The sequence below is a fragment of the Mus pahari genome, chromosome 5, assembly GCF_900095145.1.
Source record: "Mus pahari chromosome 5, PAHARI_EIJ_v1.1, whole genome shotgun sequence".
Lineage (NCBI taxonomy): Eukaryota > Metazoa > Chordata > Mammalia > Rodentia > Muridae > Mus > Mus pahari.
Window position 1 is genome coordinate 139,794,011 of NC_034594.1, and position 24,331 is coordinate 139,818,341.

Below are 24,331 nucleotides of genomic sequence, written 5' to 3' on the forward strand. Positions count from 1 at the left end.
AATGCATGCCTATGATCCAGCTACTCGTCAGACAGGCAGATTCAGTGAGTCCAGGAATTCCAGACTCCACCATAATAATGGGACAAATATCCTAGTCAACACTTGTTACTTATGATTGGTTGGCCAGAATGTGGCCTCAGAGCTATCCCAGTTTATTACAAGTAACAAGGAGAGGAGGAATTGGAGATGGAAGGTGAGTTAGATAACAAGGAACTTTTTGCAAAAGAGAACTTTTGTTCTTTGTTTGTTTGTTGTTTGTTTTTGAGACAGAGACTCCATGTGTAGCCGTGGCCACACATCTCACCTCATCCTGTCAGGTCAGCCTGTCTCTGCCTGCCACCACACCCAGATCTATGGAAAAGTTTTTAAGAAAAATTACATGAAACTTCAGTTTTTGTAGTATGATATACACACACACACACACACACACACACACACACACACACACACACATTTAGTGTGAACTGACCATTTTTTGCTTTCCTTGTAGGTACGGATGAAATCCATGTTTGCGATTGGTTTTTGTTTTACTGCCTTAATGGGAATGTTTAATTCCATGTGAGTAACCTTTTTTATATGCTTCTGCCTAATAAATGTTCTGTTTGTATGCATATGAGCATAAGATTTGTAGTAATATTGTATTGACAGAATTTCAAAGTAATTCTGAGTTGGAGGCCAACCCATCCTCCACAGCCAAATCCTTTCTCAAAAATAATGAAAGAAAGCCAGGCAATGGTGGCACATGTCTTTATTCCCAGCACATGGGAGGCTTAGGCAGGTAGATCTCTGTGAGTTCCAAGGCCAGCCTGGTCTACATGGTGAGCTCCAGGACAGCCAAGGCTACATACACAGAGAAACCCTGTCTTGAACCTCTACCCTCTCCCCCCAGAAAATCAAAGAAAGAAAACAAAATTTCAAACGTAAACATTATTCACATATCAAGAAAAATGTTTTCATTGTATATATTTATTGTATGTGTTATAAGTATACTTTGTACATTGAGCAAATTTCCCCCATACTGTCTGCCCTTTTAAAATTGGCTTATATTCACTATGCAAATGTACAGTACTGGTGTATGGTGTGCTTTGAGCATATGCTCACTGTCATGTATCTTTCATAATCATTTGAGAGTATGCAGGAGATAGAGACAGAGACAGACAGACAGACAGACAGACAGAGACACACCAAGAGAGAGAGAGAGCTCAAGTGCATGTTACAGGACATTTGATCACATTGTGAACCCTGAGATTGTGAACTGTAAAACCCTGCTCTGGTTGTAGTATGGCTCAGCCTTTGATCCTAGAGCTTTCTGTTTATTGTAAATAAGTACTTGTGCTGTGGTCTATCTCCAGCACATGGCTTTAACCCAAGAGCTAAAGAAAGTCAACACAGGTCAAGTGGCCAAGCAAGTAACCAGCTGGCAGGGAGTGAACAGAAGTGAACAGAAAGGAGGGCCTTTGGGTTGGAAGGCATTTAAGACAGTGTGGAGAAGGAGACTTTGGTGGGGTAGGAGGGTCAGCGGGCTGCTTTCTCTGCCTCTCTGAGCTAGCAGGTTTTCATCCCAGCTCTGGCTCCTGAATCTTTTCTGATAAAATCAAATGGCTGGGACTTTTGTTTTTAAAACAACATGCATGAGTGGAGGTCAGAGGACAACTGGCTGGAATCTGTCCCCTCCTTCTGTCAGATAGGTCCTAGGATTTTGAACTCGGTCATCAGACATGATGGCAAGTGACTTTACCCTTTGAGCCATCTCACCATCCTTCTTTAAAAAATAACTTCAATATAGTTATATAAATAAGAATTTCATTTTAAACGAATACAGTCACATAATATGTCAGTCAGGACTGCCCCCCCCCCCCCAATGTGTGGGGGCTGTCAAGCAACTCTCACAGGGGTGGCCTAAGACCATTAGAAAACAAATGATTTACATTACTTTTCATAACAGTAGTAAAATTACAGTTTTAAAGTAGCAATAAAAATAATCTTGGTGGTCACCTGTGGAACCGTATTAAAGGGTGGCAGCATTAGGATGGTTGATGTCTTAGTTAGGGTTTCCATTGCTGAGAAGAGACTCCATGACCAAGGCAACTCTTATAAGGGATAACATTTAACTGGGACTGGCTTACAGCTTCAGAGGTTCAACCATTATCATCATAACAGGAGTCACGGCAGCATCCAGGACTGATAGTTCTACACCTTGTTCCAGAAGCAAATAAGAAAAGACCGTCTCAAGGGCTGCTAGGAGGAGGGTCTCAAAGCCACCCCCACATTGACATATTTCCTCCAACAAGGCCACACCTCCTAATAGTGCCACTCCCTGGGCCAAGCATATTCAAACCACTACAGTTGAGAAGCACTAATATAATAACTTTGATTTTTGAGGCAGGGTTTCTCAGTGTAGTCATGGATGTCCTGGAATTTGCTTTATAGACCAGGCTGGCCTCAAACTCAGAGGTTTTCTTGCCTCTGCCTCCTGAGTGCTGGGATTAAAGGCAAGCATCATTGCTGCCTGGTTACTAACTCTTTAAATCTACTTAACAGTGAGAATGTTTGTTTATCAGATAAAAGCCTAGACATTATATAGTCTTTAAAGATAAATTGCTTACTGATATGCTTCTTCAAACTGAAGGTATTCGTATAAAAACATTTTGACTCTTAAAATAGAGTCTTAACAACTATAATCTTGTTCATTGATGAGGTCAGGGACTGTTGTTGAAATAGCGAGTAGCAGAATGGCGCAATCGTGTGGCACTGCTTCAACAGAGCTAGGCACATCCAGAGTTCACTTAGCTGGTCATTCTCAGAACTGTAGGCCTCTAGAGCTGGAAGACACTGGAAAATTAAATAACTTTATGGGCTATCTAGAAACCCCATGATTTCTATCCTATAATTCTGTTTTCCCTCATTTATTATTTTTGTGTTTGTTGATGAAGGGCATACTACAGTTTGCATACAGATGCTAAACAACAACTTTCAAGAGTTGGTGCTTGGAGACCATGTGGGCTTCAGGCATGTCAACTGTTCTATATAGGGCCTCCTATGCTTAATAATAATTTATTGTACATTTTTTTTTAAAGTTTTATTTATTTATTATATGTAATTAGACACATAGCTGTCTTCAGACACTCCAGAAGAGGGCGTCAGGTCTTGTTACAGATGTTTTTTTGAGCCACCATGTGGTTGCTGGGATTTGAACTCAGGACCTTTGGAAGAGCAGTCGGGTGCTCTTACCCACTGAGCCATCTCACCAGCCCTGTACATTTTTTAAAATATGGAAACAAGGATCTTGATTGTTCCCACCAAAAGATAGATAGATAGATGGATAGATAGGTAAGTGTTTGAGGAGCTAGAGATCTAAAAACCATGTTCTGATCATTACACATTTTATATGTACTGAAGTGTCACACTCCCTGTGCTCCATGGCCTGTAACAATATGTCACTTAAAGATTTAAAGTGTTGTCAGGGGGCTGGCCATAGCTCAGTGAGAAAAGCAGCTTACTGTGTAAGCCTGGTGACTGGAGTTTGATCCCTGAAGCCTACATAAAGGTGGGCGGAAAGAGCCAGTTCTACAGAATTGTCATTTGACCTCTGCACGCACGCACACCCATGCACACAGAGTGATGGGAGAGACTTTGATCAGCTCATTTTGGAGTGTTTGATGTGTTGTACTTCTTCATGTGTTTGTTTTTGTTTTTTGTTTTGTTTTTTTAAGACAGGGTTTCTCTCTGTGTGTAATAGCCCTGGCTGTCCTGGAACTCACTTTGTAGACCAGGCTGGCCTCGAATTCAGAAATTCGCCTGCCTCTGCCTCCCAAGTGCTGGGATTAAAGGCGTCTGGCTTGTTTTTGTTTTTGAGACGTGGTTTTTCTACACAGCCCTGAAACTCACTGTGTAGACCAGGCTGAAGACAAACTCACAGAGATCTGCCTGCCTCTGTCTCATGTTATGTATTTAATATTCTCATGGAAGAGTAGTGTTTATGTTAAGTCCGTTTACATTTTGCAGCTTCTTTCTAAGTGTCCTTAGTATTTCTTCTAGTTTGACTCTTCAGCATAGAAGTGGGTTGTGAATTTTTGTGATATCATCATCATCATTTTAATTCTTGCTTTAAAAAAAAAAATCAGGCTGGGCAGTGGTGGCGCATGCCTTTAATCTCAGCACATGGGATGCAGAGACAGGCAGATTTCTAAGTTCGAGGCCAGCTTGGTCTACAGAGTGAGTTCCAGGACAGCCATGGCAACACAGAGAAACCCTGTCTCGAAAAACCAAAAAAAAAAAAAAAAAAAAGAAAGAAAGAAAGAAAGAAAGAAAAGAAAATGCAATTGTTCTCTTTCTCTGCCTTCAAGTTCTAGACTTATGGGTGTGTACTAACACACTTAGCAGGTCTTTTTCTTTTTTTTCCCTTTTTTTTGTTTTTTGAGACAGGGTTTCTCTGTTTAGCCCTGGCTGTCCTGGAACTCACTTTGTAGACCAGGCTGGCCTCGAACTCAGAAATCCGCCTGCCTCTGCCTCCCGAGTGCTGGCATTAAAGGCGTGCGCCACCACGCCCAGCAGAGCAGGTCTTTTTCTTAAAGCATCTGCTGTCTGTCTATAAATGTTAAGACTAAAAGTAGGTATTTAAGAGATTATATTTGGGTTTGAGAGGTGGCTCAGTGGTTCACTGACTGTTCTTCCAGAGGTCCTGATTTCAATTCCCAGCAATCACATGGTGGAATGTGATGCCCTCTTTTGGTGTGTCTGAAGACAGCAACAGTGTACTCATACATTAAATAAATAAATCTTTTTTTTAAAAAAAGAGAGAGAGAGACTATATTCTAGCCATGAACGCAGCAGACTTGAGGCCAGCTTCCAATAGACAGTGAGAACCTGTCTCAAAAGAGAGACAAAAAAGACCAGAGAAGCAGCTCTAATCCAGAGAGCGTGCTCCCTTTTTGTCTCAATTCTATGAAGTGGAAGTTTTAAAAGAAGGGTTAAAGAACTGGAAGGCATCAGCAGTGCTCTGGCAGTTCCATTTCCAGACTAAATTAGACTCTTTTTAAAAAAGAAAATAATTCCTTTTACTGAGTCAGAATATGGTTCCGTATTCTCCTACTCAAGAGTAGCAGTCTTGCCCTGGATGTTCAGAGCTTAAGTGTACTTAAGGAGAGTCCACCTTGCACCGGCTCTTTCCTTCATTAGGTTAAGATGATGGTTTAGCTCTTCCTTATAAGTCTCATGGTCATCTGGGGGGAAATAATTCTTAGACTTCGCTAAGGAGCTCTAGGGGAAGGGAAGGCAGGGTGATTGTTGGGGCTGAAGCAGGAAGATTTCAATTTTGGGCACAGCTTGGGATATAGCAAAATCTTCTCTTAAAGAAAAATTGGTAGCTGGGTAGTGGGGGTGCACGCCTTTAATCCCAGCGCTCGGGAGGCAGAGGCAGGCAGATTTCTGAGTTTGAGGCCAGCCTGGTCTACAGAGTGCGTTCCAGGACAGCCAGGGCTACACAGAGAAACCCTGTCTCAAACAAACATTTGCTGCTACTGCTTCTCCCTACCCGCAGTGTATATGGTTGTCTGTGTGTGCCATATTTTTGGGGACAGGATTTAGACCCAGGTTTCCCAAGATGTGGTTTAGGTTTCCCTGGATGTCTCTGGCATCCTTCAAGGAGTCTGCAGTTTTCCTAAATCTCATGACGTTCTCTGTCACTCTCATTGTCTCACAGTGTGCTGTGGGGTTTTCTAGTATCCTGATGTGTGATGCTGCAGCACCCCAAGACTGAGGATTGTGAACCCCATCATTTCTTAGGAGATAACTAATTAGATTTCAGAAGTTAAAAATATCCCTCTTCTTAGCATTTTTTAATTTTAGAATATATTTTTCCCCAAAGTACTTATTAATTCTTTGTAAAAAAGTCTGTGTTTTGTGGTTGGCACACTCACATGTGTTGCGGTACATACATGGAGGTCAGAGGTCAGCTTGCAGGAGATGGTTCTCTCCTTTCCCCTGTTGCTTCCAGGATGGAATTCAGGCCATCAGGCTGGACAGCGGCCACCTTTACATAATGAGCCATCTTGCTGCCTCTAAAAGTTATTTTTCATTAAATTATGTTAACATATATCAGATTTCTTGCTAGTTAATAGGATACACTTTTTAAAATTTATATGGGTGTTTTGCCTGCATGTATGCACAAGGTGTCTGCTATAAGACTATTGTGAACCATGGTGTGGGTGATAGGAATCGAACCATGATCCTCTGGAAGAGCAGCAAGTAATGGCAACTGCTGAGCCATCTCTCCAGCCCCCTTCCCTGTATTGTATTGTATTGTATTGTATTGTATTGTATTGTATTGTATTGTATTGTATTGTATTGTGTTTATTCGTTCATTTTGAGGCAGGGTTTCACTATATAGCCTTGGTTGGCTTGTAATTTGCTATGTGTAGACCCAGGCTGTCCTTGAACTCTTAGAGATCCACCTGCCTCTGCATCTTGAGTACTTGAGTACCTTGCCCAGCTAAGAGGATACTTAAAAACAATTATTATCTCAGTTTCTATAGACCATATATTAATAGCTATACAGTACACAAGACTTTTTGGTCCTCTGTAATTTGAGTGTGCTGGGTCTTCCTACCAGAAGCATGGAGAGGCACTAGTTTCAAGTGCTCCAATTAGCCAGGTCCTTCTGCACCCCACTGCACCTTCAGTCCTAGGTAAAGTGTGTCCTACTTGTACCCAGACTTTTTCCTGAAAAAACTTTGTTGATTTTCTAAAAATAACAGTTCTTTGCCTTTTTTTTATCTTTTCATTTTAGATTTGATGGTAGAGTGGTGGCAAAGCTCCCCTTCACTCCTCTGTCTTATATCCAAGGACTGTCTCATCGGAACCTGCTGGGAGACGATACCACAGACTGCTCCTTCATCTTCCTGTATATCCTCTGTACCATGTCAATCCGACAAGTGAGTGTCCGCACCCTCCATTCACTGTAGCTAGCTCTGCCTCTGTAACGCTGGGAACATTTACCTGCTACGAGCTCTTTCAGTTGCTCACCTGGAATTCCAGTGTATTGTTCACAGCTGTGTTAAATGCCTGCAACTCTAGATGGCTGCCACTAGGGATGGGGGCAGTTGTAAAACCAAACGTGGCTCTCACACCCCTTCCTGAGCCTCAGTTGCTTCTCACTGGACCTGTCTGAGCACAGTGACTTCAGTCGGCCTAGTGTCATCTCTCTCATGTCCTAGTGCCTTTTGTCAGTTCAGGAGTGTTCACTGGTCTGGACGTGGTGGGACCTGGGAGGATGGAGCCTGAAAATGAAATGCAATAGCCAACTGTCTTCAGAGCATCAGACAATTGATACTCTCAGGTTTAAGAAGAATCACATGAGTAAAATGTAGACTCACAAGGACAAGCCAAACATGGCAAAAACATGCTTTTCACTGAGGCATGTAAGCCAGTAGCCAGCTATATAACTTGAGGGAAGCTCACTCCTATCTGGTACACCCGAGAGGAGCATGGAAACACATTCCAAGAACAATTCTGTGTTTCCAGGTTAGAAGACTCTTGTCTTGGTTTCTTAGGGTTTTCTCACAAGCACTCCAAATTCCCTACATGAAACTCCATTTTTGGAAGGTGTTCTGACAATACCGTTAATATACTGATTTTTAGGGTATTTACAGTTAAGCCCAGGTACTAACGACTTGAGTTTTTCTGTCTGAGCTAACAATGAATTCTAGGCCTCACAGGTTAGGAAAGAAGCTGAAAATAAGTAAGTTAAAAGCTCATGGACTGTGGCTCAAATTCTCGGTGGAAGTCTAACCCTGAGCCACAGCAGCAGTAGTTCATGCCTTTCCCCACCTCTGTGTGCAGAATGCAGTAGGAGTTAGAGACCTGCTACTGAAACACAGTAGCCACAGGCAAGTGCTGTACAAACTCGGAGTCTGTACAAAAGGATGGTTTGACTTGTGTCCTGGAGGATGAGGAACAGTTCTAGCACTTGTCTTGACCGAGGAGGTGGCAGGAGTGAAAGGCTGCAGGCATGGTGGGGAGCAGGGACCTTGAGTCCCCTGCCGTGGAGAGGTCAGCTGCTGCACTTGTGCCTCCCAGCTGCTGCTGCTGTTGCTGCTGGCTCTCCTGTTTCTGATCAGTTGTTTGCTTTCGAGGCTGTTGTGAATGAGGTTCATTACTAGGTGGGTTGTTGTTCTCAACTGTATTCCATTTTTATTTGTATTGAGGGTATTATAAATGAATTCTCAGTGTTCTTATAGAAAAACGTGGAGAAAGGCTATTGATTTTTGTATGTTCATTTTATATCCTGCTAATTTGCAGAATTTGTTTATCATTTCTTTGTAAGTACACAGAATTAGCCATTTGTGGCACTGGGACACCCTTGCTTGTTTTTCCTAAGGGCTGGCTCTTTGATGGAGTTTACTGTCTTTTTACATAGGCTCACCTCAGCTGCAGACAGGGATGGCCTCTCACTTCCTCTCATTTCTCTTCCCCATCTGAACTGCCTGACACTTCAGGCACTATTGAGTAAGAGTGGGAAGAGTAGATGACTTTTTGTTGGTCCTGATTTTGAAGGATGTGTCTCTAATTTTTCTTAGTAAGATGTTGGCTGTGGGTTTGTTGTTCATGGTCTGTATTATGATACAGTTCTTCCATACCTAGCTTCTGCAGGGATTCAGGGCTTTTTGTCTTGTTTTCTTCTTGTCTTTCTTTTCTCTTCCCCACCCCACCCCCTTTCTCTTTCATTTTTGGTTTTTTGAGACAGGGTATCTCTGTGTAACCGCCATGGCTATCCTGGACCTTTCTTTGTAGACCAGGCTAGCCTAAAACTCACAGAGATCCACCTGCCCCTGCCTCCTTAAGTGCTGGGATTAAAGGTGTATGCCACCACCACCCTGCTTACAAAACCTTTGAGACAGGGCCGCACTGTGCAGCTTTGGCTAGCCTAGTATTTGCTATGTAGACCAAGTTGACCTTAAAGTGAATGTGTCACCATGCCCAGCTCAATGTTTTATTCTCTGAGACTTTGATGTTTGTAGACAAATGTGTTTTGTACATCTACCCTACACCTCCCTTCAACTTCTGCAGACTCACTCTGACATGTCCCCTTCTGGCTTCATGTCTACTTCCTTCCTTCCTAACCTAACCTGAGCCCAGCTAGTGTTGCCTGTCTGCATATGGATATGAGGCCGTCCACTGAGGGCACACGGGCAGCCTAGCAGTCACCACCCCTCCCTAGCTGCCAGCAGTTGCCAGTAGCTCCTCAGCTAGGGGAGGGGCCTTGCACGCCCCTCTCCAAGCGTCCACGCTGGAGTTTGACTGATGCACAACTGCCATGAGTTCATCCAGAAGATAGTTTACAATACTCCTCCACATCCTTCTTCCGGGATGTTCCCTGAGGCCTAGGGAGGGGTACAGCTGACCATTCACAGTCACCTATTCTCAACCCTTTACCTAGTTTGGGCACTGGCCGAGGTTGAGATCAGCACAGAATTGTAGAGTGACTTGTTGGCGGTGCTACCTTGAGTCAGAAGGTAAGGTCCTTGGCGGGAGCATGACGCCCTCAGTCTGTCCCTCAGTCTCTTGTTTCTCCAAACGGTTTGACTTTGCTTCCCATTTTCTACTTCATCGCAGTAACCCTGTCATTTAAAGGCCATCAGAGTTTTTAAACTGGCTTTTACTCTGGAAAATGAAAAGGACACATATAATTGACCCCTGTCTCTGCAGAATAACTGGGCCAAGGTCCCTTGTATATTTTGTCTAGATTTCTTCTGTGTTTGTTGGCTGAACAAATGTGTTATCATCCTGTGTTCTCTCTTGTATAATTTCAAATTGCTCTTGTTTCTCAGAATCCTTAGCCTCGTGCTAAAATACATTGTAGGTGCCAGGAAGTACTGGCCAGTTTCTGTTCTTTTTAACTATTTTTTTGAGACAATCTTATGTATCCCAAGCTGGCTTTAAAACTGATCCCCCTGCCTCTGCTTTCCAAGTTTGGGGATTAGAGGCATGTGCCACCACACCTGGCTATTAATGCTCAAATTTTAAAAGCAGGAAATTAATAGGATATTGTTAGATTTTTCTCACTGTTTTATATAGTGTTTTTGTTTTTAATTTTGTTACAGCTGTCTGTGAAGTTATATTAATTATAAAAGAAATACAAACTCAGATACTTCTCTAGTCTGACCTATTAATGATTGATCTTCCTAACTCATTTTAAAATTTCTCATTAAATTATGAAAATTTTAAAGTATTAAATAAATGCAAATGTATTTAAATATTTTATGATAAATTAAAGGGGTCCTTGAAGTCGTATTTGTTACTTCATTATCTTCTGACAAGGGATGAAAGTAGTACGTATGCAAAGGAGCCTAGATACGGGCATTCTCCTAGTGTCTTAAGCCCAACAGACAATAGAATGTTGAAGGACAGATAGTCCAGGAGTATAAGGCTGCGTGTACTGAGTGCCATTTGTTCTGAAGACCAGCACTCTTTTTTTTGTTTGTTTTTTCGAGACAGGGTTTCTCTGTGTAGCCCTGGCTATCTGGAACTCACTTTGTAGACCAGGCTGGCCTCGAACTCAGAAATCTGCCTGCCTCTGCCTCCCGAGTGCTGGGATTAAAGGCGTGTGCCACCACACCCGGCTAAGACCAGCACTCTTAACAGAAAGTGTGGTGGGAGAGTGCCCACTAGACTAAGAATCAGAGCATATGGGTTTAAATGAAAACCTTTTGAGACAGCTCAGGCTGGCCTTGAACTCCAGATCCTCCTGCTTGTACCTCCTGAGCACTGGAATTATAGCTGTGCGTCATCACACCTGCTGCTAATTTAACTTGCTATTTTGGAGAACCCATTAGTCCTTTCCAAAGTTTAGTGGTTTCAAATACCAAGTGAAGGAACTGAGAAGAAGAATGAAAGAGTATCTCAGGTTTTCTTCCGAGATGCTGTGAACTTTCTAACAGTTGGCAGTGAGGTAACCTTGGCTCACTCATCAGCCCTCCCCATCCCTGTAAAGTGTATGCCAATTGATCTTCTAGTCAGATGGCTCTGCAGGAGTACTCTTTAGCACACCCACGCCTGTCTGCTCCAAAAGTCTATTGTTTTCCAAAACCTGTTTATACTGGTTTTACTTGTTATTGTAGTTATGTAATTAAATGAAATGTTACATTAGTCAAAGAAATCAGAACATAAAAATAAATGTTTTTTATGGAAACTGCTTCAGTATTTAAAAAAAAAAAACTGAATACACTTATATTGTTGTATTAGATGTAGTTAAGATAAAGAAAAGATGCAAAGTTTTAAAAATATAAAGATTTGGGGCCTCCAAGTTAGGCAAGTGTTCTTCCTCTATTATGTCCCAGCCCCTCTGTCACTATTTGCAGTAAAGACTAAAGTCAGTCATACTATACTCAAGAGAAAGCAAGCCCTTGTATTTTATAGGCTTTGTGTTAAAAATAAAACATTACAGTGGGTGTGAGGGCATGTACCTTTAATCCCAGCCCCCGGAAGACCAGCAAGAGGATCTCTGTGCCAGCCTGGTCTACAGAGTGAAGTCCCGAGCAGCCAGGGCTGCACAGAGAAACCCTGTCTCAAAAAGCCAGCAGAGCTGGGGGGAGGGGGAAGGAAGGAAAGTAGGTGGGTAGGTTACCTGGAGGCTGGGGTACAGCTCAGTGGTGGAGTGATTGCCTACTATGAACAAGGCCATAGGTTCTAGATTCTTGGCGCTCTCTCTCTCTCTCTCTCTCTCTCTCTCTCTCTCTCTCTCTCTCCTCCCTTTCCTCCCACCTGTGTGTGTGTGTGTGTGTGTGTGTGTGTGTGTGTGTGTGTGTCTCACTCAACAAAGTTGGCATCTTTAGATTAGCAGCAGCAGGTTCTGTCAAGTATGTACAGGTCTTTTGGTTTGGTTTGGTTTTTGGTTTTTGGTTTTTTGAGGCAGGGTGTCTGTATCACCCTGGCTGTCCTGGAACTCACTCTGTAGACCAGGCTGGCCTTGAACTGAAATCCGCCTGCCTCTGCCTCCCAAATGCTGAGATTAAAGGCATGTGCCACCACGTCCCAGCATATGTATAGGTCTTATTGTTGTGATCTTCATTATATTAAAAAATGACACCGTCAGTCTATTGCAGGTAGCTGTAGTTTTAGTTTATATGCATTCTCTTTGCTGAAATATATGTTAACCACTATTTATAGCTTATATGAAAATGAGTTCTTACTGTGCTTTCTTTACAGAACATCCAGAAGATTCTTGGCCTTGCCCCTTCACGAGCTGCCACCAAGCAGGCCGGTGGATTTCTTGGCCCCCCACCTCCGTCTGGGAAGTTTTCTTGAAGGAAAGAAAGCAGAATTCTGAATTTCCTATCATACTTTTTAGACATTCACATCAGACTTACAGAGCACCTGGCCACATTCTAGGTTTGTGTTATTTCTTAGCTATGGATATGATCAAATGAGAACAGTACTTAACTAATGGAGTAGTGCTATGGTCACGGATGGCTTCTTTAGTAATTAAGTGCATTCACTGGTCACATTTGGATGGTTTATGTAACCACAAACATCATCTTTCTTGCCTCACTTGAGTATTTCAGTGTATGTGCCATGTACACAGACGCAGACTGTCCATGAACATTAGGGAAAAACAGTTTATGTAACAACTTCACTGGAATTAGTTGTTGTGTTTTTTTAAAAAGCCAAATATGTCACTTTGTGTTCGACAATGAGCCAAATTTTTAGATGTTTCATTTAGAGAAATGTTTGATTTTTTTGCATATTAAAAAGAATATTTTCTGTAATCTAAACATAAGGATAAGCATTGGCCCAAAAAGCTAAAATAAAGTTTTGTCATGTTCTTTTACCAGCCTGTGTCATGTTCAGAATGTGGGCTTGTTCTAGTGTACACTTTGAGCGTATTCCAGTTCGCTTCCTGGTGCTTTGTCAAACACTGGCCAGAAGCAGCTTAGGGGAGGAAGGGGGTTTTCAGCCTTTGCTTCCGGGTCATAGTTCACCACTGGGGGAATAGAGGTTAGAACTCCAGCAAGACTCAAGGCAGAAGCCGTGGAGGCTGGCTACCAGCTTGCTAACTCTGCCTGGCTCTCAGCCTCCTCCTAGCGACCGGGCCCACCCACCTAGAAAAGCTCACGTACTGTAACTGTGCAGGGTTGGACCGGGCCTCTTCCATCAGTCACCAATCCAGAAAGTCTCGCACAGACATGGCTACAGGCCAGTCTGACCTGGGGAACTTATTAGTTGATGGTCCCTCTTGCCAGGTGACAGTAGCAACAGTACGAGCTGTAAGCTTGGGAAGGAAAGGGACGGTGCAGTGAGGGGTAACTCGTGCTTATCTCATGTGCTCCTGCTTGACCGGAAGCAGCCGCTGATGGAAGAGGAAGGGCTGCTTCCCCTCTTCCAGAGAGGAGTGCTCGGCTCCGCCTCAGCACTCGATGCTCGTGGACACTGCTCTACTGCTCCAGACCTTTCTGTGAACATAACAATTGCTGCTATTTTAAAGGAAGATCCATCGTGAGCTCAAACTACCCAAGTGCAGGATCTTTACTTCTCTGGCTTGCATTCCCTTTACCAAATGCTCATTTGGAATTGCAGGTTTTAGGGCAGGAGCCATGGGTGGGGAGAACCACACACTTACCCATGGGCATACACACATACATACACACACACACACACACACACACACACACACACACAAACACACAAGTCCCAACAGTAATGCAAGCACTAGCCAGCAATGTAAGTGAAGTTTCTGGAATGTATTGATTTTGATAGGGAACAGTGAAGATTGTTTGAGGTACATCCCACTGGGGACTCACAGTCGAATTACTGAGATTTCAAGTAACGGTTCTCTGATTTAGTTTAATTTTCAGAGACTACTTTTTAAGTGACTTGGTAGTGTTGGGACACACCTGGGACCGTGTTCCTCGCAGATGAGCACTGCATCACTGAGCTCTGTCCTGAGCTCCAGAGATTGCATTGTAACATTACAGCCACATAGTGTTTTAATGGGTTTCCAGGCCACCAGCAAAAATCTAATTAGATGGAGGTGGTTGTGCTTGTTTACTGAGTGTAACTCTGTTGATAAGACTCTACATGTGAGAAAGATGGGCAGGTGCTGAAGGTTACCTGAAGCAATTTAATTTTAAACCAGTGCTGGGGTCATCAAGAACACCCCTGCAGTAATCCTTCTGGGGAGCAGATGAAGTCCTGAGTGTGTGTGTGTGTGTGTGTGTGTGTGGTGTTGATATGAGCACAGCCACGTCAAGGACCCCTGTGTCTCAGTCCCATGGGAATGCATGGGAATGACAAGACCACCTTGTGCAAGGTTTCTCTGTCCTGTACATAGCTGGTTTAAGCTTCTCATAAAAGCCACTTGTTAAACAATTTCTATGTCTCAGTTTTCTGATCTGGGAAAGAGTTAATAACCTTGTGAAAGTCCTTTACAGTCTCCATGTATCTGACTCTGGACAGAGCCTGCCTGACTCCTGCCCATCTTGCTTTGGTTCCTACAGTTTGGATTGCATAACATTGGATTACTTGTTATTTTAATTAGATACGTTGGTTACATAGTATTTGCTTCTATGAAAACTAAGTTGAATGGCCTAGATTGACCTACTAAGTCAAGCTTCCTGTTAAGGCCACCACTGGAGAATAGCATCCACAGCCCTGTGCTACCCCATGGCCATGGGCCTCAACAACGGCTACAAGGTGACAAAGAACGTCAGCAGGCCAGGGCATGCTTATGCCATGGGGTATCCTCCACCAACACACCAGACTCCTGCCGGACCTCATCCTGGATGTGTGCCGCTTCACACCGTAGCAGCGGTGCACTTCCAGTCTCCAGGGACAGGTACGTGTTCATCATGTAGACTTGATGGGGACTTGACCCACAGTGGGAGGAGAGAACAGAAATCTGAATGTTGTCCTTAATTTCGTTACACACTGTGGCTCATGAGCGCTCACATCATATACATCCCTCACACACATGTTAGGAATAAATAAAAAGTTAAAACTAAGGTGAATGCTGAAGCCATGGGTGGAAGTTTATGCCTGTGATTCTGGCCCTTGGGATTGGCAGCAGGGGTATCAGAGAAGGTCAAGTCAACAGCCTGAGATATTTGAGACCCTGTCTCCATAAAACTCACAACAGGTTTAGAGATTTTTGCGTGATTTATCCCCAAATCACATACCAGTAGATGACAGAAGCAGCAAACACTGACCCTTGGGGTTCGGGGTTCCTTGGCTTTCTACCTCGCAGCTGCAGTGCCAACTCCTTAGGTCCTGTTAGACTCTTTAGTTACTTAGTGGGAATCTCATCGAGTTCCACTGCCCTGTGTTCAGATGGCTTCATGGAAGGTAAGTCAGGGTCTGTACAAGCTCTTAGAAAAAACTGACTATTTTGTTAAAATATCTCCTTGCTCCGATAATCCCATCTGAATAGTTGTATTAAGAAGCCTTCTTTAATGATGAATTAAAGCTTCCTTTAATTTATTCAGCTATTACCACACTGTAAGGAAGGAAACAGATGGAAGTCTAGTGAGATGATAATTAAATGGCCACCTTTTGCAGGTGGAAGCTAAATATATTTTTGTATGGCTCCAGGATTCATTGGCTGCTGAAGAAATTCAATAGAATCAAAGGTACAAAAGTAACTTTCAGGTTTATAATTATTCCAGCCATTTTCTGAACAGCTAAGTTGACCTTCACTGCTATCTTATGAAGAGAGCTAGGAAATCTCTGAGACTGCTTGACCTGGTGGTAGAGGATTCCATCCGAAGAAAAAAATAAATGCATTTTAAAGCAAGATATGACAATAAATACTTTCGGCACCGTGCTTTTCCTGCTTGTTTTTAAAACTACAAACCAGAGGCAGAGGCAAGCAGATTTCTGAGTTCGAGGCCAGCCTGGTCTACAGAGTTCCAGGACAGCCAGGGCTATACAGAGAAACTCTGTCTCAAAAAACAAAAAAATAAATAAACAAAGAAAGAAAGAAAGAAAAACTACAACCCAGTGTAAAGGGTCTATTATCACAATCCAAATATAGAAGTTTCCTGAAATATTTCCCTCTTCCATGCATTTTGGATATTGTTCCTTCATTTCTCAAAAAAAAAAAAAATGTGGTCATAACCCACAGATTTTACTGTCTACTAAGTTCTGATTGCACTAGACAGAAAAATAAGCCCATTCTACAGGGGTGGGGCAGTAAGGGTTTCCTTTCTCTGTGGACCTGAATATTAGAAGAATGGGGAACTGAGTGTGGTGTGATTTACCCACTCCTGTAGTCCTGGCTTCTGAGAGAGTGAGAGTAGAGTCATGTGAGTTCTTGATTTGGACACAACCCAAGCAACATAGACACCCCTCCCCCACTCCCACCCCCAACTCCTTTGTTTGTTTGTTTGTTTTTGTTTTTTTTTGAGGCAGGGTTTCTCTGTATAACCCTGGCTGTCCTGGAACTCACTCTGTAGACCAGGCTGGCCTCAAACTCAAATCCTCCTGCCTCTGACTCCCAAGTGCTGGGATTAAAGGCCTGTGCCACCACCGCCTGGCATTTTGGGGTTTTGTTTTGTTTTGGTTAGACCCTGGGGCAGTGGGGAACACTGCTTGCCACTTTGTAGTGTTGCTATTCCAGACTTTGAATGTGTTCATGAGCAGCCAGGTGAAAAAGGTCGAGCAAAACGAGGGATTCCCTAGAATCGCTTTATCTCATCGAGGAGGGTGATTTCTTTCCCCAAGGACGCAGGAGTCTCCTTTCTGGGAGCCTCTGCCCCAGGAGACATCAAGGTGCGACTGCATGCATTCGCTGCCCTGTGCAATGAGGACATTTGACACCTCACCTGTGCAAGACCCTGTGTCAGGGGAAATGAAGACACAGAAGTGAGCCATGTATGAAGCCACTTTGAATCTTACTCCTAGTGGCTTTTGTGAGCGCCACTCCCTCGTTTAAGGACAAGGGTTCCAATTTACCAGCATACTCAGACAAAACAGACAAACAAACAAAAAAAAACAGTCATGTTTTCTCTGCTGTCATGGTGCACGAGACTGACCCAGTACCTCCTGATGTTTCTTCATGATTGACAAAAGTCAATCACACCATTCCCTGAAGGGTTTGGGTGAAATTAGTGATAAAACCAGACGTATCTCCCCGAGAGGAGACTCTGGAGAAGAAGCCAGCCAGGTCTCTCAGAAATTGTATGTGAGATAGCAACACGTATCTCTGTTAAGCCCAGATCACAGTTCTATCAAGCCAGCACTCCCTGGGGATGGCCAGATCTACATGGGACTATGTCCTTTCTGTTCTTTGATCTGCACGAGGGGCTTGGCTCAATGATAAATATGTGAAACATTTTTGGGGGACAAAAGCAATCTAGATTGGATGTGGCTTACTTTTCTGTGGTCAGTTGTTCTACCTCAGAGGCAGCTCCCAAAGAGTAGTTCGCCTCACTCCCTCCGTCCAAAGGCCTTATCTAATAAATCCTGCTGATAAAGTGCAAGGCTTGTGGCTGAGCCTGGTTCCTTTGTTCCTAGGCTTAGATGCACTCAGTGGTCACTAGATACTTTAAGATAACACCATTTAATTAAAAACCTTATCTTCTTCTCCAATGATAAATGCTTGTCTGAATAGAGAGGAGTTACTGATACACACAAAAAAAGGTTAAAACACCTTGAAGACTTGAAATAATGAGGATTCTTGCAGCCACTCGAGAAAGTTCATGGCTGCAGACAGATCATCTCCGTAACTCATTCCTCAGCTACAGCTCAGTCCTCCAATGTTCTTGTACTGAGAATATCCAGATGGTGATTCCTGCCACCCCGCCCCCCCCCCCCCATCTTGTCAGAGCGACTCAGCAGCCATGGACACAGTGACCTGGACGGAGGGAGGTGAGCAGTAATGCTGGCAAGAAGACATCTTGCCATCGAGGTACACAGACAAGGGAAGCACTGGTTCTGTTTGGCGAAGTCTTGGACGACTGTGTCAGTGAAGGTCGGTAAGAAGTCTAGGAGGAGGTAGGAAACCACTGAGAGGAGAAAGAGGGATGGTGGGGGGGGTTGTGTGTAGGGTGGGGGCTGGAGGGGTGTCAGGCAGGGTGGGTTTGGACAATGTATATTACACGTGTAGGAAAATGCCATAACAAGCCAGGCAGTGGTGGCGCACGCCTTTAATCCCAGCACTTGGGAGGCAGAGGCAGGTGGATTTCTGAGTTCGAGGCCAGCCTGGTCTACAGAGTGAGTTCCAGGACAGCCAGGGCTACACAGAGAAACCCTGTCTCAAAAAAACCAAAACAATAAAAAATTTAGAAATGCCATAACAAAACACATTATTTTGAATGCTAACTAAAATGGTACAACATAAATTACAGCCAGGCATGGTGGCCCACGCCTGTAATTCCAACTCTTCCAAAAGGCCAAGAAGAGGAGATGGGAAGTTCCAGGCCTGCCTTGGCAACTTAGATCCTGAGTCAAAACTACAAAGTCAACAATGGAAGAGTGTTTGTCTATTTTCTGGGGTCCTTGGCTGGCCAACAATGTCCTTTAGGGAACTGTTGGACTTTGATTTTTGCCATGGCCGAAACCTGAGAGAACAACTTGGAAGAAGGAAGGGCTGGCTGTGGTTGTTGTGATCCATGTTTTCAGTTCACAGGTAGCCCTCTTCTTTCAGGGCCGTGATGAGATGTATATTACAGTAGAAGAACCTGGACGAGCAAAGCTATCCACAGCATGGTGGCTTGGAAGACAGAGACGGGCAAGAGACCTCAGGACACATCCCAGTGACTCCACCTTCTGCTTTCAACCCCTCCCAGTAAGCCCATTATATTAGGAATCTATCAGGGGCTCCATCCATCAATGAAGGAGGAGCTACCAGGAGCAGTCACCTCCCCAAAGCCTGTCAGCTGGCAGCCATATCACCAACACTTGATCCTGTGAGGACATTTCACACTCAAACTTTGACAGGACACTTAACCTCTCTTACTTCATAGGACCCTAGAGGTGCTCTGATGGTCCTACCGACTGTCAGCTTAAACATCATCTAAAATCATTCAGGAGACACGCCTCCAGGCATGCCTGCAAGGGACTGTCTAGATTAGGGTTACTGAAGTGGGAAGACTCACTCAAATGTTCAAACTGAATGAAAAGGGGAAGGGAGCTGTGTTTTGGCTTGCTTTATTCCAGCTTCCTGGATTCAAGGGCCATGTGACCAGAAGCCTTAGGCCTCTGGTGCCTTGACTTCTCTGCCACAATAGACTACACCCTTGGACACTTTACATAATCAGGGTACCAATCTTATCTCCAGTGACTGGGATCTAGGATGGCAGGAAGAAAAGAATGAAGTTCTTGGGCTGGAAAGAGTGTTTACAGTGAGTTCCAGGATAGCCAGGGCCACACAGAGAAACCCTGTCTCAAAAAACAAACAAACAAACAAACAAACAATGTAATAAAAAAAGATGTAGGTGTCTGAGTGTGTTGCCTGCGTGTATGTCTGTGTACATGTCTGTATTGCCCTCAGGGGCCAGAAGAGGCTGTCTGTTGCCTGTAACTGGAGTTATAGACAACTGTGGGCCACCATGTAGGAGCTGGGAATAAAACCTGAAGTAGTGAATGCTTTTAATAGCCTGGCCATCTTTCCAGCCCCCAAACCAATTTGAAGCTACAGGAATAAAGAGGGAAATTCTATGTGTCTCCAAATCTCACTCTAAATAAAGCTTCCTCCTTTCTGATACTGACGCACGAAGCCTACCCACTGTCTCCTTCCTGACCGCTGAGGTATGTCTCCTTGGCATTTATTTCCTTTGCTGCTCTTCCCCCCACCCCCCACCCCCCGGGGAACCTAGAGTGCTTACTTTATTTCCTCCCTATGTAGAGTTATCTGCAAATCACTTTTTTTCCTGTATTTTTATCCAATTTTATGGTTCCTTAAAGCAGAAAGATAAACTGGTCCCGGCTTTCTCTGAAAGAACATGAAGTCTCTCCTGCTGCTGAGACAGAGGACATGGGGCAAAGTGGATCCTAGAGCGCCACCCAGTGGCTCTGACGGGAACTTTATATTGCCTGGGTTCTCCCTGATCTTTCCTAGCAACTCCCCTAGCAATCCATGAGTTACCACCTGGAGTCTTTTTGCCCTGTTCTTCTTATTCTGCCACCATTTCCGGTTCCTATAATATCTGCTCACTTGGTCAGTTCATTATAAATAGCTGCCACTTAGCAAGGCCACAATGCCGGATACTTTAACATCTTTCATGGCTCCTTACAAATGCTTATCACTTCCTTTTAACACATAAGTGAAAACAGGGTGAAGGGACTAAGCGTCAAATTCAAATTCAAATTCATTTGTTAACGGACAGAACCGAGATTTATCTCTTTTCATTACATCATCAGACAGCAGCGGTTCTCAACCTTCCTAAGGCTTGCGACCCTTTAACACAGTTCCTCAGGTCGTGGTGGCCCCCAACCATAAAATTATCTCACTGCTACTTCATAACTAACTTTGCTGTTATGAAAAGTAATGTAAGTACCTGGTATGCAGGATATCTGATATGTGACCCCCGAAGGGGTCGAGACACACAGCTTGAGAACTGCTGACCTAAGGAGTCCTTCTGGAAGCAATGCTCCCTTCCAGGTCGTTCCAACAATTACTTCCCGGAAACTGATCTAATCACTAGCTAAGACTCGGCCTTACTGAATGCAGAAGTCACGGAACACCAGCTCTTGCCCCCTGTAAATCTGATTTCTAAGCCATGCACACCTTTAATCCCATCACTTGGGAGGAAGAGGCAGGCAGATTTCTGGGTTCGAAGCCAGCCTGGTCTACAGAGTGAGTTCCTAGGGCTAACAGAGAAACCCTGTCTTGAACCCCCCCCCAAAAAAACTAAAAAAACCAAAAACACCCCCCCCCAAAAAACCCCACCCAAAACCCTGCTTTTCTACTAGCTGGGAGTCTCTACAATTTCAATCCTTCCCATATTTCCTTTCTCTGTTTTCACCAACCATAGTAAAGCTAATTCAGCTACACGCTGAAAAAGGCCTTCTCAACTATTGTGAGTAGGCTTCGGGTGTGTTTGTATAAAATCACTCTGCTTGCTTAGTATTAGTATAAAAGATCATAGTTGATGGTTGTCTTAGTCAGGGTTTCTATTCCTGCACAAACATCATGACCAAGAAGAGTTGGAGAGGAAAGGGTTTATTCAGCTTACACTTCCATACTGCTATTGATCACCAAAGGATACAGGACTGGAACTCAAGCAGGTCAGAAAGTAGGAGCTGATGCAGAAGCCATGGAGGGATGTTCCTTACTGGCTTGCTTCCCCTGGCTTGCTCAGCTTGCTTTCTTATAGAACCCAAGACTACCAGCCCAGAAGTGGCACCACCCACAAGGGGCCTCTCCCCCTTGATCACTAATTGAGAAAATACCTTACAGCTGGATCTCATGTAGGCATTTCCTCAACTAAAGCTCCTTTCTCTGTGATAACTCCAGCTGTGTCAAGTTGACACAAAACTGGCCAGTACAATGGTGTTCATGGTAGAGTACCGGCCTAGCATTGACAGGGCTCTGCATTGAACCCTCGGTACTGCAAAAAAGAAAAAGAGTGTGTTGTAAATACCGATTCAAAGAGACTTCCCAGTTACATCATTATAAGCTAGACTATAGGGGCTGGACAGATGGCTCAGCAGTTAAGAGCACTTTCAGAGGACCTAGGTTCAATTCCCAGTAACAGCTGTTTGTAACTCCAGTTTCAGGGATTCGGTTCTCTTTTCTGGCATCCATGGGCACTGCATGAATGTGGCACACAGACATACACGCTGGCAAAACACCCAATACACATTGTTTTAGTCACTGTTCTACTGCTGTGAAGCGACACCATGACCAAGGCAACTCTTCTAAAAGAAAGCATTTAGCTGAGGGCTGGCTTACAGTCTCAGGTGTTTAGTTCCCTGTCATCCTGGCATGGATCTCGGCAGCAGATGGGTGTGGTGTTGGAGAAGTAGCTAAGAGCTACAGCCTGATACCTGGGGGGGCCAAGGGGGAGGGGGAGAGCGACAGAGAGAGACAGGCATAGGCTTTTGAAACCTCAAAGTGGCACACTTCCTCTGACAAGGCCAGTCCTCCCAATCCCTCTCATAGACCTGCCGCTCCCTGAGCCCGTGGGGGTCGTTCTCATTCAAACCACCACACACATAAAGTAAAAATGTGTGTTGCAGCTAAAGTTGGCAGTCCTTATTGTATGTTTTCTATTGTATTTGCTTGTCTTTATTCCTATTTCTTTGTAAAAGTTTCCCCGCAAGAAGAGTAAGAGAAATTCATATGCCCTTGAACAGAAGGATTTCCAGTAATATAAAATTTTTTTTGTTATCCCACAAAGATGAAACCAGACCCAGTCATTGTCTTAGGGCTGCTACTGTTGAAATAAACACCGTGACCAAAGCCACTCGAGGAGGGAAGGGTCTATTTGGCTTACATTGCCATATCGCTGTTCATCACCAAAGGAAGTCAGGACAGGAACTCAAACAGGGCAGGAATCTGGAGGCAGGAGCTGATGTGAGGGCCACGAAGGGATGCTGCTTATGGGCTTTGGGCTTACTCACCATGGCTGGCCCGGCAGGCTTGCTCCCCCCCCCATTTCTTTCTTTCAACGTAACATTTTTATTGATTCTGTGGGAGTTTCACATAAAGTATCCCGATCATATTCGCTTTCTAATCCTTTCATGTCTGTACCCACTTGTGAGCTCCACCCCCACCCCCAGAAAGTAAAATAAAAAACAATAATAATAATAAGAAGAAGAAAGGTGGCGCACGCCTTTAATCCCAGAACTCGGGAGGCAGAAGTAGGTGGATTTCTGAGTTCGAGGCCAGCCTGGTCTACAAAGTGAGTTCCAGGACTATACAGGGAAACCCTGTCTCAAAAACAACAAAAAAAAAAAAAAAAAAAAAAGCCAAATTTGTGCTATCTATATACTCACTGGAGCCTGGTCAAACTCTTTTTTTTTTTTTTTAAGATTTATTTATTTGTTATATGTAAGTACACTGTAGCTGACTTCAGACACTCCAGAAGAGGGCGTCAGATCTTGTTAACAGATGGTTATGAGCCACCATGTGGTTGCTGGGATTTGAACTCTGGACCTTTGGAAGAGCAGTCGGGTGCTCTTACCCACTGAGCCATCCCACCAGCCCCCATGGTCAAACTCTTAGTGGCCTGCCCCTTAAATAGAACTGAGCCCTTCGCCTCCCACACCTCTGCCAGAAGCCACTGGCTGTGGAGAGTTAACTTCAGCATCCCCATCAGACATTTTTTAGAGTTCTCTTTGGCACCTGGAGAGATGGCTCAGCGGTTAAGAGCACCACCTGCTCTTCCAGAGATTCTGAGTTGAATTCCCAGCAACCACACGGTGGCTCACAACCATCTGTACTGGGATCTGATGCCCTCTTCTGATGTGTCTGAAGACAGCTACAGTGTACTCACACACATAAAATCAATAAATCTTTAAAAAAAAAAAAAAAAGAGTTCTCTTTGGTGGCTTTCTGTCTAGGCAGTTACTTTTTGGGGGATGGGCTATTGGGGGTAGGGGTTGTCACAGACGCCTTCCATGTCTCTTCCTCTCCACTGTGCATCTTCAGCCATGGATGTCACTGCAAAGGTAGTCTCCTTGCTCTTCGCAGCCAGCGGGAGCATGGGCCACGGGTCTTCACAGGATTCCTGGAGCCAACACTGTCCACGGACACAGCTCCCTGCTGCAGTAGGACCATGGACCCAGACTAGGCCCTCAGAGGCTGCCTGGACCACGGACATCAACATGAGCTCAGGCGGTATAGCAGGTCTCTCACATCAACAAGGCCCCTGGTGGCAGTATGGCCCACTGACATCAGCCTGGCTTCAGGTGGCAGCACAGACCACAGGCATCCACATGGCCTTCAATGGTAACTGGGGTCATCAACATCAACACAGAACCCAGCCACAGAAAGATTCCAGACCCAGACCCAGCTTTCAGAAGCAGCGTGGGTCTGAATGTCACCATGGCCTCAGTGGCAGGGGCAGGTCACTCACATCAATATGGCCTATGGTGGCAGCATGGCCCACCAACACCAACATGGCCTCAGGATGCAGCACAGTCCATAGACTTCTGCGTGGCCATTGCTGGTAACCTCTGGCCCAGACACCAACATGGTCCCCCAGCAGTGTGTGTGTATGTGTGTGTGTGTGTGTGTGTGATGGCATGGCATGACTGGCTGACTGCCAGGCTTTCTTATAGAGTCAAGGACCACCAGACAAAAGGTTGCACCACCCACAATGAGTTAAGCCCTCCCCAGCAATCACTAATCAAGAAAACACCCCACAGGCTTGCCTTCAGCTGGATCTCACGG

General features: G+C 44.4%; 1 protein-coding gene across 1 annotated transcript in view; it reads left to right on the plus strand.

Annotated features, from left to right (window-relative positions):
• Tmco1 (transmembrane and coiled-coil domains 1) overlaps positions 1 to 12,829 on the plus strand; it is a 24,367-nt gene extending 11,538 nt beyond the window's left edge. Inside the window, exons 4-6 of the mRNA XM_029538701.1 lie at positions 491 to 558; positions 6,788 to 6,932; positions 12,205 to 12,829. Of these exons, the coding sequence (XP_029394561.1) occupies positions 491 to 558; positions 6,788 to 6,932; positions 12,205 to 12,303 (312 nt within the window). The 3' untranslated portion in view covers positions 12,304 to 12,829. The remainder of the gene's footprint in view (positions 1 to 490; positions 559 to 6,787; positions 6,933 to 12,204) is intronic.
• Positions 12,830 to 24,331: the final 11,502 nt, after the last annotated feature.